Source organism: Kogia breviceps, chromosome 17 (genome assembly GCF_026419965.1).
Source record: "Kogia breviceps isolate mKogBre1 chromosome 17, mKogBre1 haplotype 1, whole genome shotgun sequence".
In the NCBI taxonomy this organism is placed as follows: domain Eukaryota; kingdom Metazoa; phylum Chordata; class Mammalia; order Artiodactyla; family Physeteridae; genus Kogia; species Kogia breviceps.
The window spans coordinates 44,805,103-44,824,740 of record NC_081326.1 but is presented as its reverse complement, the minus strand read 5'-3'; the positions used below and the strand labels follow the sequence as shown (position 1 = coordinate 44,824,740).

The window sequence follows — 19,638 nt, the reverse complement described above, 5'->3', positions numbered from 1 at the left end:
AAAGTCAGCTTGGCTGGATATAAAATCCTTGGCCCACATTTTCTTTATTTGATTACTTTAAATATCATTGTCTTCTGACAAGGTGTTGCTGTTGAAAAGTTTGATGATAAAAGTTTCCTTATAAATGACTCCTTATCTACTATAAAATAGATGGCTAATAGGACCTACTGTGCAGCACAGGGAACTCTGCTCAGTGCTCTGTAGTAGCCTATATGAGAGGAGAGTCTGAAAAAGAGTGGATATATGCATGTGTATGGCTGATTCACTTTGCTGTGCACCTGGAACTAACACAACATTGTGAATCAACTATATACTCCAGTAAAAATTAGTTTAAAACAATAAATGACTCATTGTCTATTTTATTTTTCTTAGATGCTCAAAGAATATTTTTAAAGTCATCCTGGGTCAACTTTCCCAGATGCATGGTAGCCCGTTTAAAAATGTATACTTTTTATTTTAAGTTTTCCTGATTTATCATTTTTAGCATTTCTTCAGTTCCATTGTTTTAGCTTTTTTCCTGAAAGATACATATTATATGTCTCTTGGATTGTCTTTACCTCTCTTCTATATCTATTATTTTCTCTTAATTGTTTCTTCATTTCTTTTGATTTTTTTTTTTTTTTTTTTTTTTTTTTGTGGTACATGGGCCTCTCACTGTTGTGGCCTCTCCCGTTGCAGAGCATAGGCTCCAGACGCACAGGCTCGGCAACCATGGCTCACGGGCCTATCAGCTCCTCGGCATGTGGGATCTTCCCGGACCGGGGCACAAACCCGTGTCCCCTGCATCGGCAGGTGGACTCTCAACTCCTGCACCATCAGGGAAGCCCTCTTTTAATTTTTAAAATTTTGCTCTTTTCCAACTTGTATTTCTATTAAGGCATTCTCTTTTCTTATTTATTCACTCCTGTGTTGCTTGTAGTGTAGTCTTTTCTTCTGAAATATTTTAATCTTTTACTTCTAAATTCTTTCCTGAATTCTACCATATCTCTTTTCAAATCATTCTGTTCTCCAAACAACTCACGTCTGAGTTTTTCAAACTGGGATTTATGTTGCTCTTTATAATTTCCATGATTTTGTTAATTTCAAAATTTTTAAATTATGTTAATTTTAAGCCCATTTTTGGAAAATTAGGCTATAGGTTTCACCTGTTTTGTGGGCATGTCTCTCTGGCACGCATCCATTGTCCACAGGAAGTCAGTCTGATCTTAATTATTTTTTTCATGAGACTGTACGGGATTCAACTGTTTTTCTTTTCTGCTGGTCATTTCTAAGTGAAATGAGAGAACTGGGATAATTCTTCTAGCTTCATGGCTCTCATGCTCCTGCTCCAGTTGTGTTCACAAAGTGATTAAAAAAATAGTCCTGTATTTCCTGAGATCTGCCTACTCTGTATCTTTTCCCCTCTTCCTTTTTATTTGGAACTTCTCTTTCCTTTGAACCTTTGTTTTTGTTTTTGTTCAACTCAACTTGGATTCTACTCCCAGCAGCCTCTTCTCAGAGCAGGATTTTATCCTACCAGGGAGCTTCAATTTATAACTTTCCAGAGTTTATAGAGCCCAGAACACTTCAATGTTCTATCCCCTTGCACCCACCAGTAAATTGAAGTCTATACAATCCATCCCCCTCCCACCCTAGTTTCACATACTGTCCTCTGATGGCCCACTTCTCTCTCTGGTACCATGGGTCACTTTGGTACGTTCCCTGTTCTTTGGTCATCAAGTGGGCCCACTACTTTCTCTCATGATGCCGACATCACACAGGTCTTGAAATTGTTGATGCTTCGTCCCATTCACATCTGGGATTTTGTAAGGGTCTCTTGTCACATAATCACGGGATTTAAATCTTTGCCATTTTAATTGCTCTGTCTTTTATGAGGGGTTTCAAGAAGATCCAAAAACTGTATCTTCTGCTGAAGCATGTTTGCTAATGAACTTATTTTAGAGGTGCCATTTCCATTCCAAAAGGCTCTAGCTGAGACCCCATTTAACCCATAAATTAATAGCGGTTACATCAATATGTTCTGGGACAGGATCTATATATCCAGTAAAAACAATCTATTATTTAAGTTATCTAACTGAATCAGACTCATAGCACAGTGCAATGTCAATCAGTCATTAAATTAGTGGTAGAATGACTGACTGAAAAAAAAAAGTACAGTTGATTGATGACTCCCTAGATATCTAATAGGAACTGAGAATGAAAGATTATCACTCCCACTATGATTGGTAAGTGATTATTTTGACACCACTAGACAAGAGAAGGTGACAAGGGGGAAATGTCATTAAAGTAATATCTAATAACAAAAATACCTTTATGACAAACTGTCATCTTTACTCACTTTGTCGCAGAAGACTTTGATCTGGCAATAAGCTCTATGAATGGGTTTATTGCTACGATTATTATAACTGTATGTATCAATCTGAATCATCAAAGGAAGTCCTTTCACTCCTTTTTGGGAGGAGAAATCTGTACTCAGGCAATTCACAGTGATGAAAATCTGAGGGAGGAAGAAAGAAAGGAAAAAGTTCACAAGTCACCATAAAAAAGATCTATTTAAAAAAATGCATAAGCCTTAGACTTAAAGTCAAAATATTAAATAAACCTATAAGGACAACTGAAGAATATTTGGATATTCTCACAGAAAAACTTATTAAACACATATAACATGATTTATTATAAAACTTATAGTTATAAATTTATAAAAATTTTTCTTTTATAGTTAATCTTGAAACAGACAATTTAAATTCTCTTTAAATATATTAGCAAAGTCTTACTTATTTTTCAAACATGCATAAGTTAGCTGGGTAAAACGCTGTCTCCTCGATGTATTAAAGCTGTCATTTTTAATAATTATATCAATTTCTCTAATCTCTGACCTGTGAGATAAAAAAAAAAAAAGCTACACAACACCTTCCTTTGCACCTTATTGCACTGAAACATAGTTATTTGTTTACACATCTGTCTTTACTATTTGTATGAGAGTATGAGATTTGAGACAATTTCTTATTATTTTTGTATTACTGGTACTTAATGTAGTGCCTGGCAGAGAATAAGCATTCAATAAACATCTGATGAATGAGGTCAACGAGTTTATCTAGAAAGCCCACTAGGTTGGGAGTCAAAAGCCCCAGGTTTTAGTCCCAACTCTAACATTAAGCAGACTTCAGGCACGTCACTTCTTGTCTTTGGTTTTCAATTTTCCCTTTAAATCATTTTTAAATCCCTCCCTGAAGAACAGAATATAAATACTAAGATACTTTCATGTTAGTGAAAAAGTAAAAGAAGGGCTGGCAGAGGTAAGACATGGAACAGAGGAAGGACAGGTAGTAAAGTCACCGGCATCCTCATCTTACATTATGAGATATCAAGAAAGACAACAAAAATGACATGAATCCGAAAAAATGGAAACTCAAGCAAATAATTAAAGATTATAGCATTGCCCAACAGAACTAAAAATAATAATTTTATTATGAAATATTGGCAGGAATAGAAGGAGAAGTACAAATGACTAAATTTATCCTCCTTTTCTACAGTGTGTAGATGTCAATATATACCATTTAAAGTTGATTTATCGCGGACTAGGGATATGAGGACAGCACCTAGATTTATGTGGTAACTACATGAATAGTAAGAGGCAGTTTCTGGGAAAAAATAGGCATACTATATTATATCCTTGATACTATTTCCATTTAATACCATATGTATTACTTCTATTTAACAGAAAACTTTAAACTCACTGTTTTAAAATTATACAGTTATTTATCCTGAAAACCATTTCATTGGATGTATTATCTGACTCTTGTTTTATTTCATCCCCTTGGAACTTTTATTCACCTTCAAACCCTTGACCTGAAGCCTTTCCTATCACAGCAACACCCCAGAGAAGAACCCTGCAGAAAGCAAAGAGCCACTGCCATGAGCTGCATTTTAAAGGCCATTCAAATTTTTGACCTAATTCATTTTAAGTCCTATGCCTGTAGACCTTCGGTAATTTATACAACCAGATCTCTCATTTTTAGTGCTATATGTACATAAAGATCATTTTAGTCATTTAACATTTGAGCCCCTTACTTGGCGACGAGAAACATATTAGCAAGGCACCACATCAAGAGCGGTCAAGGCCAGATACAGGTTTCAGTGACATGCTAATCACAACAACTATGGACATCATGCCACAGGATCTCACTTCTCCAGCTGCATCTGAAAACGAGTGCCTAAAGATGATCTAACATCGAATATGGTCATTTTATTCATTCGTTTCCTTTATTCATTCACTCTTCATTCTTTCTATAAATATCAACACAAGTCCACAGTAGGTCAAACACAATATTAGAAACTGGGGAAACAGAAGAAAGTAGATCCCAGCCTCATGAAGCCGACAGTCCAAGGGGAAGCAATGAGTAATCCAGCAGCAACCAACACAGGGTGGTCAGGGCTCCCCTGAGAGAGGTGAGCACAGAGGCCATGAGGACACAGAACAGAGCACTGAACTTGGAGGACACGAGTGAAATACAAAACCCACAGAGACACTGGGCTAAGACCAGGGATTCCATAAATATCTGTTTATTATTTAGGAATGGTAAAGACAAAGAGTAACTACAAAGATGTCAAATGATTTAGGAGCGCTGACTGATGAAGACCACTCAGAAAGAATACGCCATGTTTCTTTTTATGCCTGTTTCTCTTATGCCTGTTTCTCCTACCGAACTTCCAGGGTAAAAGGAGACAGAAAATGCTGTCTACTGCTCCTGGAGATGCCCTAACTGCAGAGAACATTCATTCATGCCACAAATACTTTAAAGTATCTACCACATCCCTGAGACTGTGCTAGTTACTAGCACAGATGCACCAATTAAGGTCCCTGCAGTCACAGAAGTTGGAGGCTAGATGGGAAAGAAACAACACGATGGTGCTCTAAAGATTACAATAACTTCTTCATTAATCCCCGATCATTAGGTCAAAAAACAAAAGCATGCTTTCTGGGAACACTTGACTTCTTTTATTATTATTGTCATTATTGACAATGGGGCTATCTTGGCCAGAAGCTATAAATAAATAGAGCTTCATGTCAGCAAATCAAATGATCATTCTGGGATCAAATGACGTGGTTATTACTACCTAGGGCTACGTATTTCATGTAGAAATCTTCCTGTTGGTGGTTGTAATCCACAGGGTCCTCAACCAGACTGGTTTTTTTCCTCACCCTCATAAAGCCTGCCTAGTCCTGCAGAAGCCAGAAGAGAAAAGTGTTCTGTATTTCCTAAGCTAATAGGATTCATGGTTGGGCTTACTAATATATCCATATGTCACTCACAGTGGACATACACTCAAACAGGCAGGAAGCAATATTAATTATGGCCTTGTCACCTCCAAGTCTCAATTAAGAAAGCTTAGCTGATGGAACATGTATTTTTATGAGGGCCACTTGAGTAGGACAGATCCATTGAAATAATAGATGCTTACTGGCAATATCCTACAATACATACACGAAATCCTCCTTGGAGGAGCTGTAACGATCAGCCATGCAGTAGACAAGGTCTACACACTGGACTCTACCACTAGGAGACAGTTAGACTTAGGTCCTCTAAATGGAGAAAGGTCCTTAGAAGAAGATCCAGTGGGCCTTCTTTGATTCATGGCACCCTGATTCCATAAAAAGTAAACAACACAAGAATCTGCCTTCTCTGCTACACTGTGTTGCCAGCCCCCAGAGTTATCCTAACAAGCAGGGATTTTATAATACGGTTGGCACTGCTTTCTTCTTGCCTGGCTGTCTGACCCAATAGCAAAGCACAGTCTATGTGCCTGATGATATCAATCACAGTCTCGCTGTGCTGCACTTAAAACCTGAATGGTTGAACTTTAACTGCAATTGCGGGGGTTGGGAAGGCATGGAAGGACATTAACTAAAACCTCGGCTTGGGACTGATAAGCATTAATTTGTTTCATCTTGCAAACCCAACCATGTCTGAGCTCTATACCCAGCAGGCAAACGTGACAACAAATTTCTTGGAAGTTTATCTACAAAGCACTGTTTGTAAATGTGTATTACAGAAACTTAGGGAAAAGGTATGCTTTCCCTCATCAATGTTCATCCAAATGTCAAGCAGAGAAAGTTCTTTTTAACTTTAGTAGAAGCCCTAATTATATAAAGAAATGCCATGAACAATTGGTCTGCCAACCAATAGTTATGAATGTTATTTTCCTATAATTCTTACAGCACATAATTTATTTTTTAGAAAAATTTTAATTGAATCACGTGTATCCAGGCAGATAATAGATACAATTTTAATTCTGTCATTGGTTCAAAGATTGATTCAGATAGAAAGAGCATTTGTAAAGCTACCAAGACCTTTCCAGAAATAGAGGCAGTCTCATGAAAACTGATAATTTTTAATAAAATCATTTTTTGACACATGAATTGCAATTCCCATTTTGTAGTTCCTACACAAGAAAAGTGACTTTACCCAGTTGTGCATTATGTGTGTAGTAAGATTTATTAAAATAAATACAGATTAATGGGCTTTAGAATTGCTGCATTAACTTGATTATTAACTCCCAAGATTCTTCTGAGAGCTTGCCATTAAAATAAATAGGCCAATCTTGATTTACAAAGCAATTTGGGATTTAAAAAATCATAAGGTCCATGATTTCATGGAAATTGTTTATTTTCCTCTTTAAACAATTGTAATTTGTACTTTCAAGAAGATCCTCTGATTAGAGACTAAGAAAGCTACTTATTTCCTAAGGTTGAGACTCTTAAGAGCTCTTTTACAAGAAATTGCACACACATTAGCCTCCAAATTACAGACATGGCATATAGCAAGAAATCAGCATGTTCACTGTAAAATGCATACAATATATTAATACGTTAAGTGTGCTCTTGCCAGTTTCCATACTCTATTTTCTTTCTGTTTCTTAGAATTATTAAAGACCTTATAGATGGTTTTCTCACATTTCAGCATTTTTTCCCGTTTACATGATTGCATGTGGTACAAATGCAAAGCTAAATTGAGATAGAAAGATAAACTAAAAGTAAATAATATTAACATAGGAAATCTCAGTCTTGGGCAATTATTCATTTTCTCCACGCGCTAATTCATCAAATATTTATCAAATATCTTCTCTCTGTGCCTGGCACCATGCTACGAGGTGGGACACAAGAATGCTGAGATTCCCTGCCCTCAGAGAGCTTGCGATTTTGTTGAGGATCAAAGAAACTCCTAGATTTCCTGACACCTCCATTACATAAATATAGCTCCTTTAGGGAATGATTTAAAACCTGAGAATAGATTTCTTCATTTTCTCCTACAGATACTGTGGGTATGCACAGATAACACTTTTGGCTTATTCACATATTCTACCACATTTTCCGTATTCCTTTAGTACTCAATATTCTCCACTGCCAGAATATGCCCAGCTTGTCCCCCGTTGCCCGTCTTTGCTATGTGCTGTGCCCTCTACCTCCAAGGCTGTCCCCAGGATCATCGTTGCCCACTCCTTCTTCTCGCTCAGGTTTCAGTCCAACGTCAACTCTGCAGCAAGCCCCACCCAGGCCATCTAGAGGTGTCCTCCTCCTCCTCCTCCCACCTCTGCCCGTGACGAGAGGCACATGCTTCCAGGCTGCTCTTTTCTGGTTGCTTCAGAGTACTGAACATTATTTGGATTCATCTTGTTTCTCTGTTTAGTGCTTAACTATCTGTCTGCTCCATGCGACTCTAAACACATAAGAGGAGGGCCCTTGTCTGCCTCAAGCTCGATCTACCCCCAGTGCCAGGCCCATGGGAGACACTCAACAAATATGTGTCCAACGAATTAAGAGAAAATTACTTTTCTAAATACACATTTCCCTCTTTATCCACGTTCTTGCTTTCACAAGCAAAACATCCCAAGAGTCAAGATTGCTGTGTAGCTGAGGTTGTCGAGATAACAGAGCAGCAGAGTTAGCTGCTCTGACCACATGTATCCTCAAAAAAATGTTATCTATCTGTCTATCAACAAACACAAGTCAAGCACAAATTATATAATCAGTATGAATGTATGCATGGACATATGCATGTATGTATTGATACATGTGTATATGCTACTGAAGCTGCTGTATACAGATGCTACAGGAGATACAGAAATCTACGGTAGGGCCCTGCCCTCAAGGAAGAGGGGAGATATAACATCTCTCAATACACTGGTGGAGTGTATAGAAGTAGGAACTAAGTTGAGTATCTCAGGCTGTACATACTGTAAGAACTTGAAAAAAAGGAGAGAGCTCAACAAGGGAAGATTTCCTATAGGTGTCCTGAGCTAGAAAAAAGAGAGATGGAGGAGAAGAAAGTGCATCCTGGCTCTCAAAAGAGGGAAGAGACCAGCCTAGTGGGAGGTTCAGAGGGAGCCTGAAAAAAAGGCAGTTGGGGGCTTCCCTGGTGGCGCAGTGGTTGAGAGTCCGCCTGCTGATGCGGGGGATGCGGGTTCGTGCCCCGGTCCGGGAAGATCCCACGTTCCGCGGAGCGGCTGGGCCCGTGAGCCGTGGCCGCTGAGCCTGCGCGTCCGGAGACTGCGCTCCGCAACGGGAGAGGCCACAACGGTGAGAGGCCCGCGTACCGCCAAAAAAAAAAAAAAAAAAAACCGCAGTTGGGGGAGAGAAGAGGCCAACCAAGATGCTGGTATCACTGTGATCAAGTCATGAACACTTGATGAGGTCAAGGGTGTATCACTGAGGCCAAGGGCAGATAGAACGGTGGCCCCAGTATCCAACATCCAAGTTACCAAGAGGACAAAGTAAGGACTATGAAAAGACCACCAGGATCAGAAGTAGAGGGTCTGTGCCCCTTCTGGAGGCCAGACTCCTGGAGGGAAGGACAGGAAGCTAGATTGCTGCGGTGAGGGAGCCAGGACACCAAGATGGAGAGGGAGCACCTCAGCTGGGGAGCCTGGCAGAGGCAGGAGGCTGGGCGGGAACGCGGGCAGCAGGGCAGCAGGGCCACGCAGAGGAGTTCTTCCAGGATGGACAAGGCGTTCACACGGCAAGAGAGGATGAACATAAGGCTACGGAAGGAGGCTCTGTGGGAGGTAAGAGCCCCGGAAGCAGGGATTAAATGGGATCAACTCACAGGAGAAGCTTTGTAAGAGGAAAGAGCTTTCTATGAAGCTGGAGGGTGAAATGAGAGGAAAGCACAGCAAGAAAAAAAAAAGGTACAGGAGACTCAAAATGATGTCCCTGGTGCAAATCCTGACACTACGGCCTTGGACTAATTGAAACTTTCTGGGCCTCATCTGCCTCATCTTTTAAATAGGTTTAACAATCCCTAGCTTTTGCTACTGCGACACTTTAAAATGAGATCACGGTTTTAAACTGTAAAGTGCTATGAAAAATCTATAGCAGCTTCCTGTGACCACCATGATCTCCACCTCCTCAGATACCTGGTCACCCAGCCAGCCCTACTCTCTGACTCCAAGCTCCTCCTCACCCCCACGGCACAGTCCACAAAGCCCCACACATATTACCTCCCCAACTGTCCCCCGAGGCTCGCTCCCTCAGCGGCCCCTGGCCCCCAGTTCAAGCTCTCCTTCCTACTCTAAGAGCTTCCTGTCCAGACTCTCTCTCAAGGCATTTTGTGATGTTCTCCCCAAATGATTCCAAAGTAGATTAGTTATATTCACAGAATTCGAATAGAGAGATATCTTTTGAAGGTAAATTGATTTTTAAAACATAAAATCTATCTCTGTGGGACACTCTTAAGGGGTAGAGTCATAGGCTCTGGTGGGGAGAGAGCAAGGGCGAACTCTCTCCAGCAGAACCTCTATTGCTCTGCCAATGGCCAGTCTCTGACACTCAGCTCTGTCACCTGAACAGCTCTTGTGAAACAGCACCTCAGGACAAGGAAAAATGTGGACATTGTGTAACAATGGGTTGGCCTGTTTCATAAATAATGAGCTCTCAGTGGGAGGAAGAATTTACGCAGAGACTGAAAGAGCCACTCACTCAAATTTCTGATCATTTGTTATTATTTTAAACCTTTTCTGTTCATGTTTAATACTTAAAACTTGTTTTGAGTTTGTAATATCTGAATCTAGCACGAAGTTCAAAAGGGCAAACATGGAAACCACACCCCCTCCCCCGCCAGCACTGTTCCCCAAACCACAGTTTCTCGACTATCCTTCATACTTTCTTGTGCATCCTTCTAGAAACAAGCTATGCAAATTCATATCCTTTTCTTTTCTATACAAATGGTAGCACAGTAAACACACAGTTCTGCAGCCCGCTTTTTCCATTTGACAAGATATTTTGAAGACAGCTCTTTCTTTTTCTTTTTTAAAAGAACCATGATTATGGAATAACAATTTCTTTAACATGAGGCTGTTTCTAGTCTTTTCATCTAGTAAACAATGCTGCAATGCATGCTTTCAACATGAGCACATATAAATTACCGGCTGTAAGTAAAGGCCATGTCACCGACTATTTTGAATCTGACTTTGGACTTCACTGTTCTGAGACTGCTTTCTTCCAGGTCAGCCTTATCGGTAGCATCCTTATAAGCAGGGGTATGCAACCAGGAGGCCCTGTTACAACATGTGAAGACTGTGCCCCCTTGGAGTTTCCAATTCAGTAGGTCTGAATTGTAGGAGAATTGTAGGAGGTCCAACATCTGCGTTTCTAACCATTTCCCAAGTTGCTGCTGCTGCTGCTGCTTGTGGAGGCTCGGGCTGTGAGAAACCACTGCCTCCCACACCCACTTCACTGGCCACTTCCTCCTCTCCCCAGTCCTTCTGTCTTCTCCTTCCCAACCACCCTTTCCTCCTCTGGTTCCTCTTCCTCCACCTCCCCTAAATGGGTGGGTCTAAAGTTCCCACCTTGACCCTCTTTCGCCCACCCTCCGATTCTCTCTGCGGCATCTCACCCCTTCTCCTGGCGTCTCTCGTCCCCTCCTTACAGCCCACTCGAAATTCTCTCCCGAGCTCCACCACTCCCGGCTCTTCTTCTGCGGCCAGTCTCTGCACCTTTGAGCGCCCCGGCCTTCCACCTGGTTCCCCTTTCCAAGCCCGCACTCGTCTAAATTCCACCCGACCCTTAAGACACAACTCCTGTGCCACACCCTCCCTCGAGTCTTCGCTGATCCCACAGAATGGCACCCTCTCTACGCGCTGAAGTCTTTAGTAGAGAAGTGTGTGTGTGTGTGTGTGTGTGTGTGTGTGTGTGTGTGTGTGTGAGAGAGAGAGAGAGAGAGAGAGAGAGAGAGAGAGAGAGAGAGAGAGAGAGAGAGAGAGAGGAGAAAGCAAATCTGGCAAGACTAACAATGAGTCAATCTAGGTGAAGGGTATGTGGTAGTATTATTCTTTCAACTTTTCATTTGCAATTTTTTACATAAGAAATTGGGGGAAAAATTTAATAGAAAACTTAATAGAAATGTTTTAAAAAAATAAAAACAAATTTAAAAATGAACTTATTTACAAAACCGAAATAGACTCACAGACATGAAAAACAAACTTATGGTTACCAAAGGGGATGGCAGAGCTTCCCTGGTGGCGCAGTGGTTGAGAATCCGCCTGCCGATGCAGGGGACACGGGTTCGTGCCCCGGTCTGGGAGGATCCCACGTGCCGCGGAGCGGCTGGGCCCGTGAGCCATGGCCGCTGAGCCTGTGCGTCCAGAGCCTGTGCTCCGCAACGGGAGAGGCCACAGCAGTGAGAGGCCTGCGTACCACACACACACAAAAAAAGAACAAAACAAAAAAGGGGGATGGCAGAGTGGGGGCGGGGAGGGATGAATTAGGAGTTTGGGATTAACATACACACGCTACTATTTATAAAATAGATAACCAACAAGGACCTACTGTATAACACAGGGAGTTATATATCTTCTAATAACCTATAATGGAAAAGAATCTAAAATATATATATATACATATATATAAATGAATCACTTTGCTGTTCACCTGAAACTAACACAACATTGTAAGTCAACTATACTTCAATTTTCAAAATGGTTTTAAAAAACAAAGTTAACAAAAAGCTCCTGGCTACTAATCTAGTAGGTGGATGATTATTTGTGCTCAAGAAAATAAATCTTTTATTTTGTGATAAAAAAAATAAAAAACAGGGCTATCTCCCTCTCCAAAACTCTGCTGGCCCTTTAATTCTGTTTTCATTAGAGTCTTTGTCACTTTCTTCCTCATATCACAGTCATTTACAGATATGCCTGAGTTCTCGGCCCAGCCAAAATGTCCTCTGAGAGCAGCAGACACTCTGCTTGGCTGGTGTGTCTGTAAATTCCCACTGCCTGGCCCAGCACGTGAGGCGCAGCAGGCAAGCTGCTTGGAGGGGATGACTGCACCTTTGCCACAGATAATATAGAAGATACTATAACTACCTCCTCCCAAGACGAAAAGGCACTATGGAAAGAGCACATGCTTCAGACAGACATTCCCAGGGTGGGAATCCCAGCTCTGCTGTGCATTCGCTGTGTAAGCTCTCTGGACTTCAACCTCTTCATTATTTAAATGAAAAATGATATCCACTTAAAGTATGAATATTGCATAAGGTATATAAAGCACCTGGCAGAGTGCCTGGTATATGGTAATCACTGAATAAATACTAGCCATGGTACACGCACACACACACACACACACACACACACACACACACACACACATATCAGTCTATGAAATCCAAGTATGCGATCTCAGTCTCTGCATACGCACAACAGTTGATACATGTGAGTTACAGAGCCCTCAGCAGAATTCAGGACAGAAACCATGGATACTCCACATTTTAACAAAAGATCAAGCCGTAGATAGCTTGGATGAGATGGTTTCCAAAGGTTATTCCTTCTATATATGAATTAACTCCAGCTTTATAGCTTTTCCTGCCATCCATTACCTTATAAAACTGGAACAAAGGCGTGGCTTTAAGTTCAATACCAAAGACTCCAGCAAATGTTTACCTTTCCCTTTTAAAGCTTCCTTCACCCACACCACGCCCCAGCAAATGCATAAAAATGCCATTTGCCCTGCTTTGCAGTGTGTATCTCAACCTTTCAAGACGCCTCCCAGGAGCCTTCCCCACCCCTTCTTTACTCCGGAGAGCATGGAAGATGCCATATAATATTCTCTATTCTGCCATACGATGACCTTTAGCTTTAGGATATAACTTCTTTATCAGCAATATCCATCAACTCCACTGCATCCTGGACTGTCTTGTAAGCAGAAAGAGGACTGACTCCCTGGACTGCTGATGGGAGGTGGAGGTCAGGGAAACAAACTAGGTCATGAACCCACGGGGCACTCAGGAGTATGGCTTCCTTTGGCCGGTCCTTTGGGTTCTTTTTTCATCTTGGGAATCAACATTTACACATCTCCCCTTCTCCCTGGTGTCCAGCACTGGAGTTGGGCAGAAAGAGAATACAGTCCAGTTAGAAGCAGCCCCTTGGAAGGCGTGATTCGTCAAGACTATCGAAACCGTAACTTTCTAAAGCACTTTGCTTGACACACAGTGGAGCCCCATAAAAACTGATTAAATCTTTTAGACCAAAAAGAAATGTTGAGAGAGAGAGAAAAGGAAGGAGGGTGAGATAAATTGGGGACAATTTTAATGGTTCTGCTGTGATTTGGTACTAAATGTCAAAACAGTCTTTCAATGAGCATTACCATATTTTCCACAAAGAGAGACTGAATAATTTACAGGGCACAAGAACGTTAGAACACTTACATTTTCTCTAGTTTACTGCTTTTCCATAGGCTGTGATCAAAGCACTGCCATTTGCACCATCCTGTCTTTGAAGCTACTAACATTGAGATCTGAGGACTGAGGGGCTGTTTCCTACCCGTTAGCAGCTGATAGAGTAAAGAGCTAGGTTTGGCTTGCTGACCACTTGTTGTACCTTGAAAAGACAGCACTGGGAAGAGAACGGGCTGAACCACACAGGAAGAAAAGGAAGAAACCTGGGCTTAACATGACAGAAGTAAGTCGCCCGACACGAGAGCTTTATTTATGTCTCACAATATGAAGCAATTCATGACACGGGCCCCATCAAATGCCCCTATGTCCAGGGCAGCTGCAGGGCAGTGCTGGGGCATTCAATCAACTTCATTTTCTTCCTTAAGGATAGAATTGCAAATCATGAAGGGAACTTTTTACTCCCAACTTTCACTTTTGTTTTCCTGCTCAGCCAGCAGATTCCTCTTAGCACATCCATGTTTCTATCCCTCAGACTGGGTCTCAGTTCTCAAATGACATCTCCTTGGTATTTGTGCAAAATCAGACACAAAGGCAAGAAATAAGGCAAAAATATTAAAGGAAATAGGGCCTAGAGGGAATATCAACATGCATCCTCTCATCTGGCATTTTCTCTCAATTTAAAAAATTACATGGAAACTGAATCACTGTGCTGTACACCAGAAACTAACAAAACACTATAAATCAACTATACTTCAATAAAAAAAAATTACATGAAAATCTCTTTTGTAAATGCAATTCATTTAGAGCATCCAAAGGGACCCAAAGTGAGAGGAATCTAAATATAAAATAAATATTCCTTATGTGTAAATATTTACTTCCAATTTACCAGCTTGGTAAATATGGGTTTTCATTTACTGTATTTCTTAAGTTGCAAACATAAAGCAGGGAGCCTTTGTGCGTCTCCTGCAACCTTCATTTTCTAGAATAATAATCGTCATCCTTGCTTTGAATTTTTTCATGCTGTGCTTCCTACATGGAAGAGTAAGGAACAGTCTTCACTGTTCATAACAGGAAAAAGCCAAAACATAAAAGAAAAGTGTACAGAAATAATGTAAATGAGTGTGAAAATGAAATTCAGGATACCAGGGAAAGGAGCTAGAGAGAAGTGGGGAAAATGGAGAATAAATGTGTAAGGTATGGAGAAGAAAAGACTGCTATGCCTCAGAGCTGCACTATTAGAAAGCATGCACTGATCTTCAATTAACACAGAGCGAGATCATAATTAGGCAAATGAGATCACTAATGTTAGGCTAATACATACACACACACACTCAGTTGAAGAGGGCAAGGAATCCAAACAGTCCTCACTCCCATATGCATTCTGGCCAATAATATGCATGACATCAACCGGTAATGTACCAGGGCAACCAAAGACATGGATAGGAAGAGACCTGTGTGCTGGAAGTGTTGGGTCAGTGAGCCCATCTTTGTTGGTGGGGATGGGGGAGATGGGTGGCAAAAGCAGGGTGACTTGATAGAATTGCTTTGCTCAAGGAAATGAGATTCATTTGATTTCTTTCTTTCTAGGTTGTACCCTATAAATTTCTTTGGGAAGGAAAATCCTAGCATTCTTTGGTCTAAAAAAAAGTACAGATATCCCTCTGTTGGGATGGTTTAAGAACATGGACTCTGTACTCAGAGGGACATGGTTCATCGAAGTCCACCTTTTCCACCTGCCCAATCTTGCAGAGCCTATGAGGAAGGTTGATATTTCGTGGAATCAGAATCTGAGATGCACAGGAAAATGATCCATGGTGTCTCTCAGCCTCTCTACTTCTCACCTCACCCCAACCAGTTTTCAGCCCTGCCCACCCCCAGTTTCACCACAAAAATCTGTTAACAGGAATGAAAATATGCCTTATCTGTGTCCTTGACTCTCTCTAAAACTGCAACAACTTTTGGTCTGAAAGTTCCTCCCAAATACCAAAACGCAGGAAGAACGTTTCCCACCTGATCTTGCAAAGCAGAGGGCCTGACAGCGCCCGTCCTGCAACTCAAGAGAGAGGTGGTGTGTGTGTGTGTGTGTGGGGGGGGGGTGTTAGGCATCCCTCTAGAGCACATTCACTGTGCTTCCACAAGCAGAGGTGCTGGGCTAGACCGCAGCAAAGACTAACACAGGGCAGACAGAGCTCCATATTACTGAATTATGATACATTTTCTTTTTTTTTTTTTTTTTTTTTTTGCGGTATGCGGGCCTCTCACTGTTGTGGCCTCTCCCGTTGCGGAGTGCAGTCTCCGGGCGCGCAGGCTCAGCGGCCATGGCTCACGGGCCCAGCCGCTCCCCGGCATGTGGGATCTTCCCAGACCAGGGCACGAACCCGTGTCCCCTGCATTGGCAGGAGGACTCTCAACCACTGCACCACCAGGGAAGCCCGATACATTTTCTTTTTAAATCATTGAGCCAGGGGAATGGGCTGGGAGTGGATTTACTTGTTTGCTTGATTATTTAGCAGTGCTGGTAGCGAGGGAAGAGGAACATTTCACTGACTCAAGATCATTCCGAAAGGCTTAGCAGCAGAGGGTTCATGGAAATAGGCCTCCTTCATCTCAGGTAGTTTATAAACCACGAGAAGGGTGAGGCATAGAAATAGGGGGCAAGTGGTATGGTGTTCCAGTGAAAAGACACAGAAAAGAAACTCGTTCCTCAGAGCACTAAGTAGTATCTTAACGCTCAAGTAATTCTCTGTGGTCACATGAGAGAGACCTTTGTAGCATGTCGAGGTTGGTTTAATCTTGAAATCACTGTGAACAGAGAAAAAGGCTCGGGACACAAATAGGGGGCCTGGTTTCAAGAATCTCCTTAGAAATCGGGGAGAAAGGGGAGCCTATAATTAGGGTTTGTGTGCCCCTGCTCTGGGGGTGATGTCATCACCGGTGCTCGGAGCCAGGAATCTGAGCTCACCACCCTTCGATAATTCAATAGGGGCTTGCCTGGGAACTTCTCATCTCGGGGGTTAGTGACCAACACAGCTACTTTGTGGGTACCTGCGTTTGGCTGAGGGGAGAAAGAGAAATCGAAAAGACCTTGTAAGTGGGAGTCATGTGAGAGAATGCAGCCCTGTGGTGCCCCCAGTAGAATCACACGGATGGGACCTTAATACTTTGTCAGCGCCTCCCTGTTCCGCTTCCTGCCACTTTCCAGCTGAGAAACTGAAGCTTAGAAGGGGGAAGACACAAAGCTGGCTATTCCCGCGCCGGGAGGATACCTGGTGGCCTGAGCCCCATTTCAGCGCTGCGTTTTCTCTACCACCCTGTGCCCTAACCTCATCAACTTCCAAGCTTCCACCAGCATGGATGCTCAGAACCTCACCCACCTGGATGCCACCTGAGTCATTCCCAGGGGCCCAGGGACCCCGGTTCACGTTACAGGAGCTTCCAGACTGCACAGACCCTGAGGGGAAACGAATGTCCTGCCGGAGACTCTCTGCTGCGGCGTCATTGTGCAGAGACGCTGTAGCACAACCAGCAAAACCGGTTCTGGGAGGAAGAAGTCTGCAGTAGTTCTGCCAGAACTGTGCTGCCCTTGAGACTGGCAATCTGCAGTTAATCCCGCAACCTCATTTTTTTTAAAACAACTTTATGGGAATATAATTGCTTTACAATGGTGTGTTAGTTTCTGCTTTATAACAGTGAATCAGCTATACATATATGTATATCCCCATGTCTCCTCCCTCTTGCGTCTCCCTCCCACCCCTCTAGGTGGTCACAGAGCACCGAGCTGATCTCCCTGTGCTACGCGGCTGCTTCCCACGAGCTAGCTAGGTGGTGTATATACGTCCATGCCACACTCTCACTTCGTCCCAGCTTACCCTCCCCCGCCCCCGTGTCCTCAAGTCCATTCTCTAGTAGGTCTGCATCTTTATTCCTGTCCAGCCTGTTAGGTTCTATTAACACCTTCCCTGGCCAAACTTTTCCTGTAATTAAATTAAACTAAACGATTAGAGTTTCACGTTCTTTCCTTTCTTCTGTTCCTGCTAAACGAGAGGTAAGAATAGAATATAGGTCAGCAGCAAAAGAAAAGAGTAGTGTTCTGGAAAAATCCATAAATTTTGTCATCAGGCCTTGATGATGCATATGTGGGAAAACTAACAAATACGGGACTGTTTTTTTTTTTTTAATAAATGCACCAAAACCAAATATCCAAATAGCAGCTACCTTGGGAAGACACAGATCTCTCAAATGATACTGCCATGGCTCGAAGTATATTCGTAGTGTCTCTTCGGATATTACCCACTTCAAAGCTGGTCTTGTGCCAAAAACTATACATTATTTTTACCCCTGAAGTGATATTATCCAACTTGTTGGTACACACTCACACTTGGACCCAAGTGATTTCTTATTTTTTAGAAAATATCCTCAAAGATCAAGATTTACTACCTTTCTTTCAAACCAAGAAAGGCGCAGCAGCTCTCTGTACCGGCACCAACACAAGTCAGCCTCTGTGTGGCCCGTTGCCAAAGGAACCCGGGGAGGTTGGTGGGGTTCCTGACTGGTCCCTTCCTCTCAGCCACACAGCGTCAACCTCCCTTGTGTCACTACTTTCCCCAACACCGAGAGCCAGTAAAGATGTAAACGGCATATTCAGTTGTCTGAGGGGGTGTGATTGGGGCATGAAACTTCAAATGTCCACGAGGACCAGACAAGGAAAGTTCCACGATGGAGAAGGCCTAGAGAAAGCATTAAAGAGAACAGCTGGTACCTCACAAGAGCTACTCGTGGCCTTGAAAACACTCGGGCTCATGTTGCCAGAATCTCTAATTATCCAAAAGAATCTGGAAACTTAGGTTTTTGTTTTGTTTGTTTGTTTCTTGAATCTCCTGATTATTAAATGTGGGCAAAATATTTTAAAACTTGGAATGTAAGTACAGAAATGCATGATACACACGAACATATAGGTTCTGTGGAATATATGAAGGCTGTGGGTCACAAATTTGTGTCCTCTGGCCACATGAACTAAAACAACATGTGACACTGAATGAATGTCACAATCCTAAAGCCTACAACAGATTTCTGTGTGGACATTACCAAGAGGAACTCCAAGTCAAGTGCAACTGCTCCCGAGAATAAGTCCAGGACACTAACAATTCCACTGTGAGAGGATTTTATGCCTTGCTTTGTTGAAAACCTTTTTTCCCAATCATGTAATTTTGGGTTTTTTTGCACCCTGCTTATTATAAAATCAATGATATTTTATTTTATATTATTATTATTATTTTTTAATGTGGTACGCGAGCCTCTCACTGTTGTGGCCCCTCCCGTTGCGGAGCACAGGCTCCGGACGCGCAGGCTCAGCGGCCATGGCTCACGGGCTCAGCCGCTCCGCGGCACGTGGGATCCTCCCAGACCGGGGCATGAACCCGTGTCCCCTGCATCGGCAGGCGGACCCTCAACCACTGCGCCACCAGGGAAGCCCAAATCAATGATATTTTAAAGAAAAAACTTACATCCTGCAGGTTGAAAAAGAAAATCTTCTCAGCCTACCTAATGAAATGGATTTAACTTTTATGGTTTTTCTTTAAAAGTTCTTCCAGTAGTTTGGCAGAAGTATTTGGAGCTATTTTTATTACTCATCGATTAACCCAAACTGCACACAATTACAACTACCAAATAATAGTTACTGAAAATATGTATTAAAGAAACAAGTTTTGCTACAACAAGCAAGCACTGCCATTTGTCAAAGCATATGTGACCTTAAATGTGTCAGCCTGGAACAATACACATGCACAAAAATACATATTTCACCAGGGAAGCCCCGGGTGAGGAACTTTAAACGGAGGTGGAGCGGGGCCTCGAGGAGAAGCTTTTCCTGCACTACTGTGCCCATCACATCACAAGGCCTCCTGCCTTCCCTCAGATGCACTGACCCACTGGAACATTCTCCCAGCTACTATGGAGCTCTGTTTCTGCTTGC

The 19,638-nt window shown here is 42.3% G+C and overlaps 1 protein-coding gene across 2 annotated transcripts in view; it reads right to left on the bottom strand.

The window, feature by feature from the left end:
- Positions 1-19,638, bottom strand: part of GRHL2 (grainyhead like transcription factor 2) — a 159,764-nt gene that overhangs the window by 39,530 nt on the left and 100,596 nt on the right. For both annotated transcript variants that reach the window (XM_067017416.1, XM_059042994.2), the window contains exon 9: positions 2,339-2,497. In XM_067017416.1, coding sequence (XP_066873517.1) covers positions 2,339-2,497 — 159 coding nt within the window. The remainder of the gene's footprint in view (positions 1-2,338; positions 2,498-19,638) is intronic.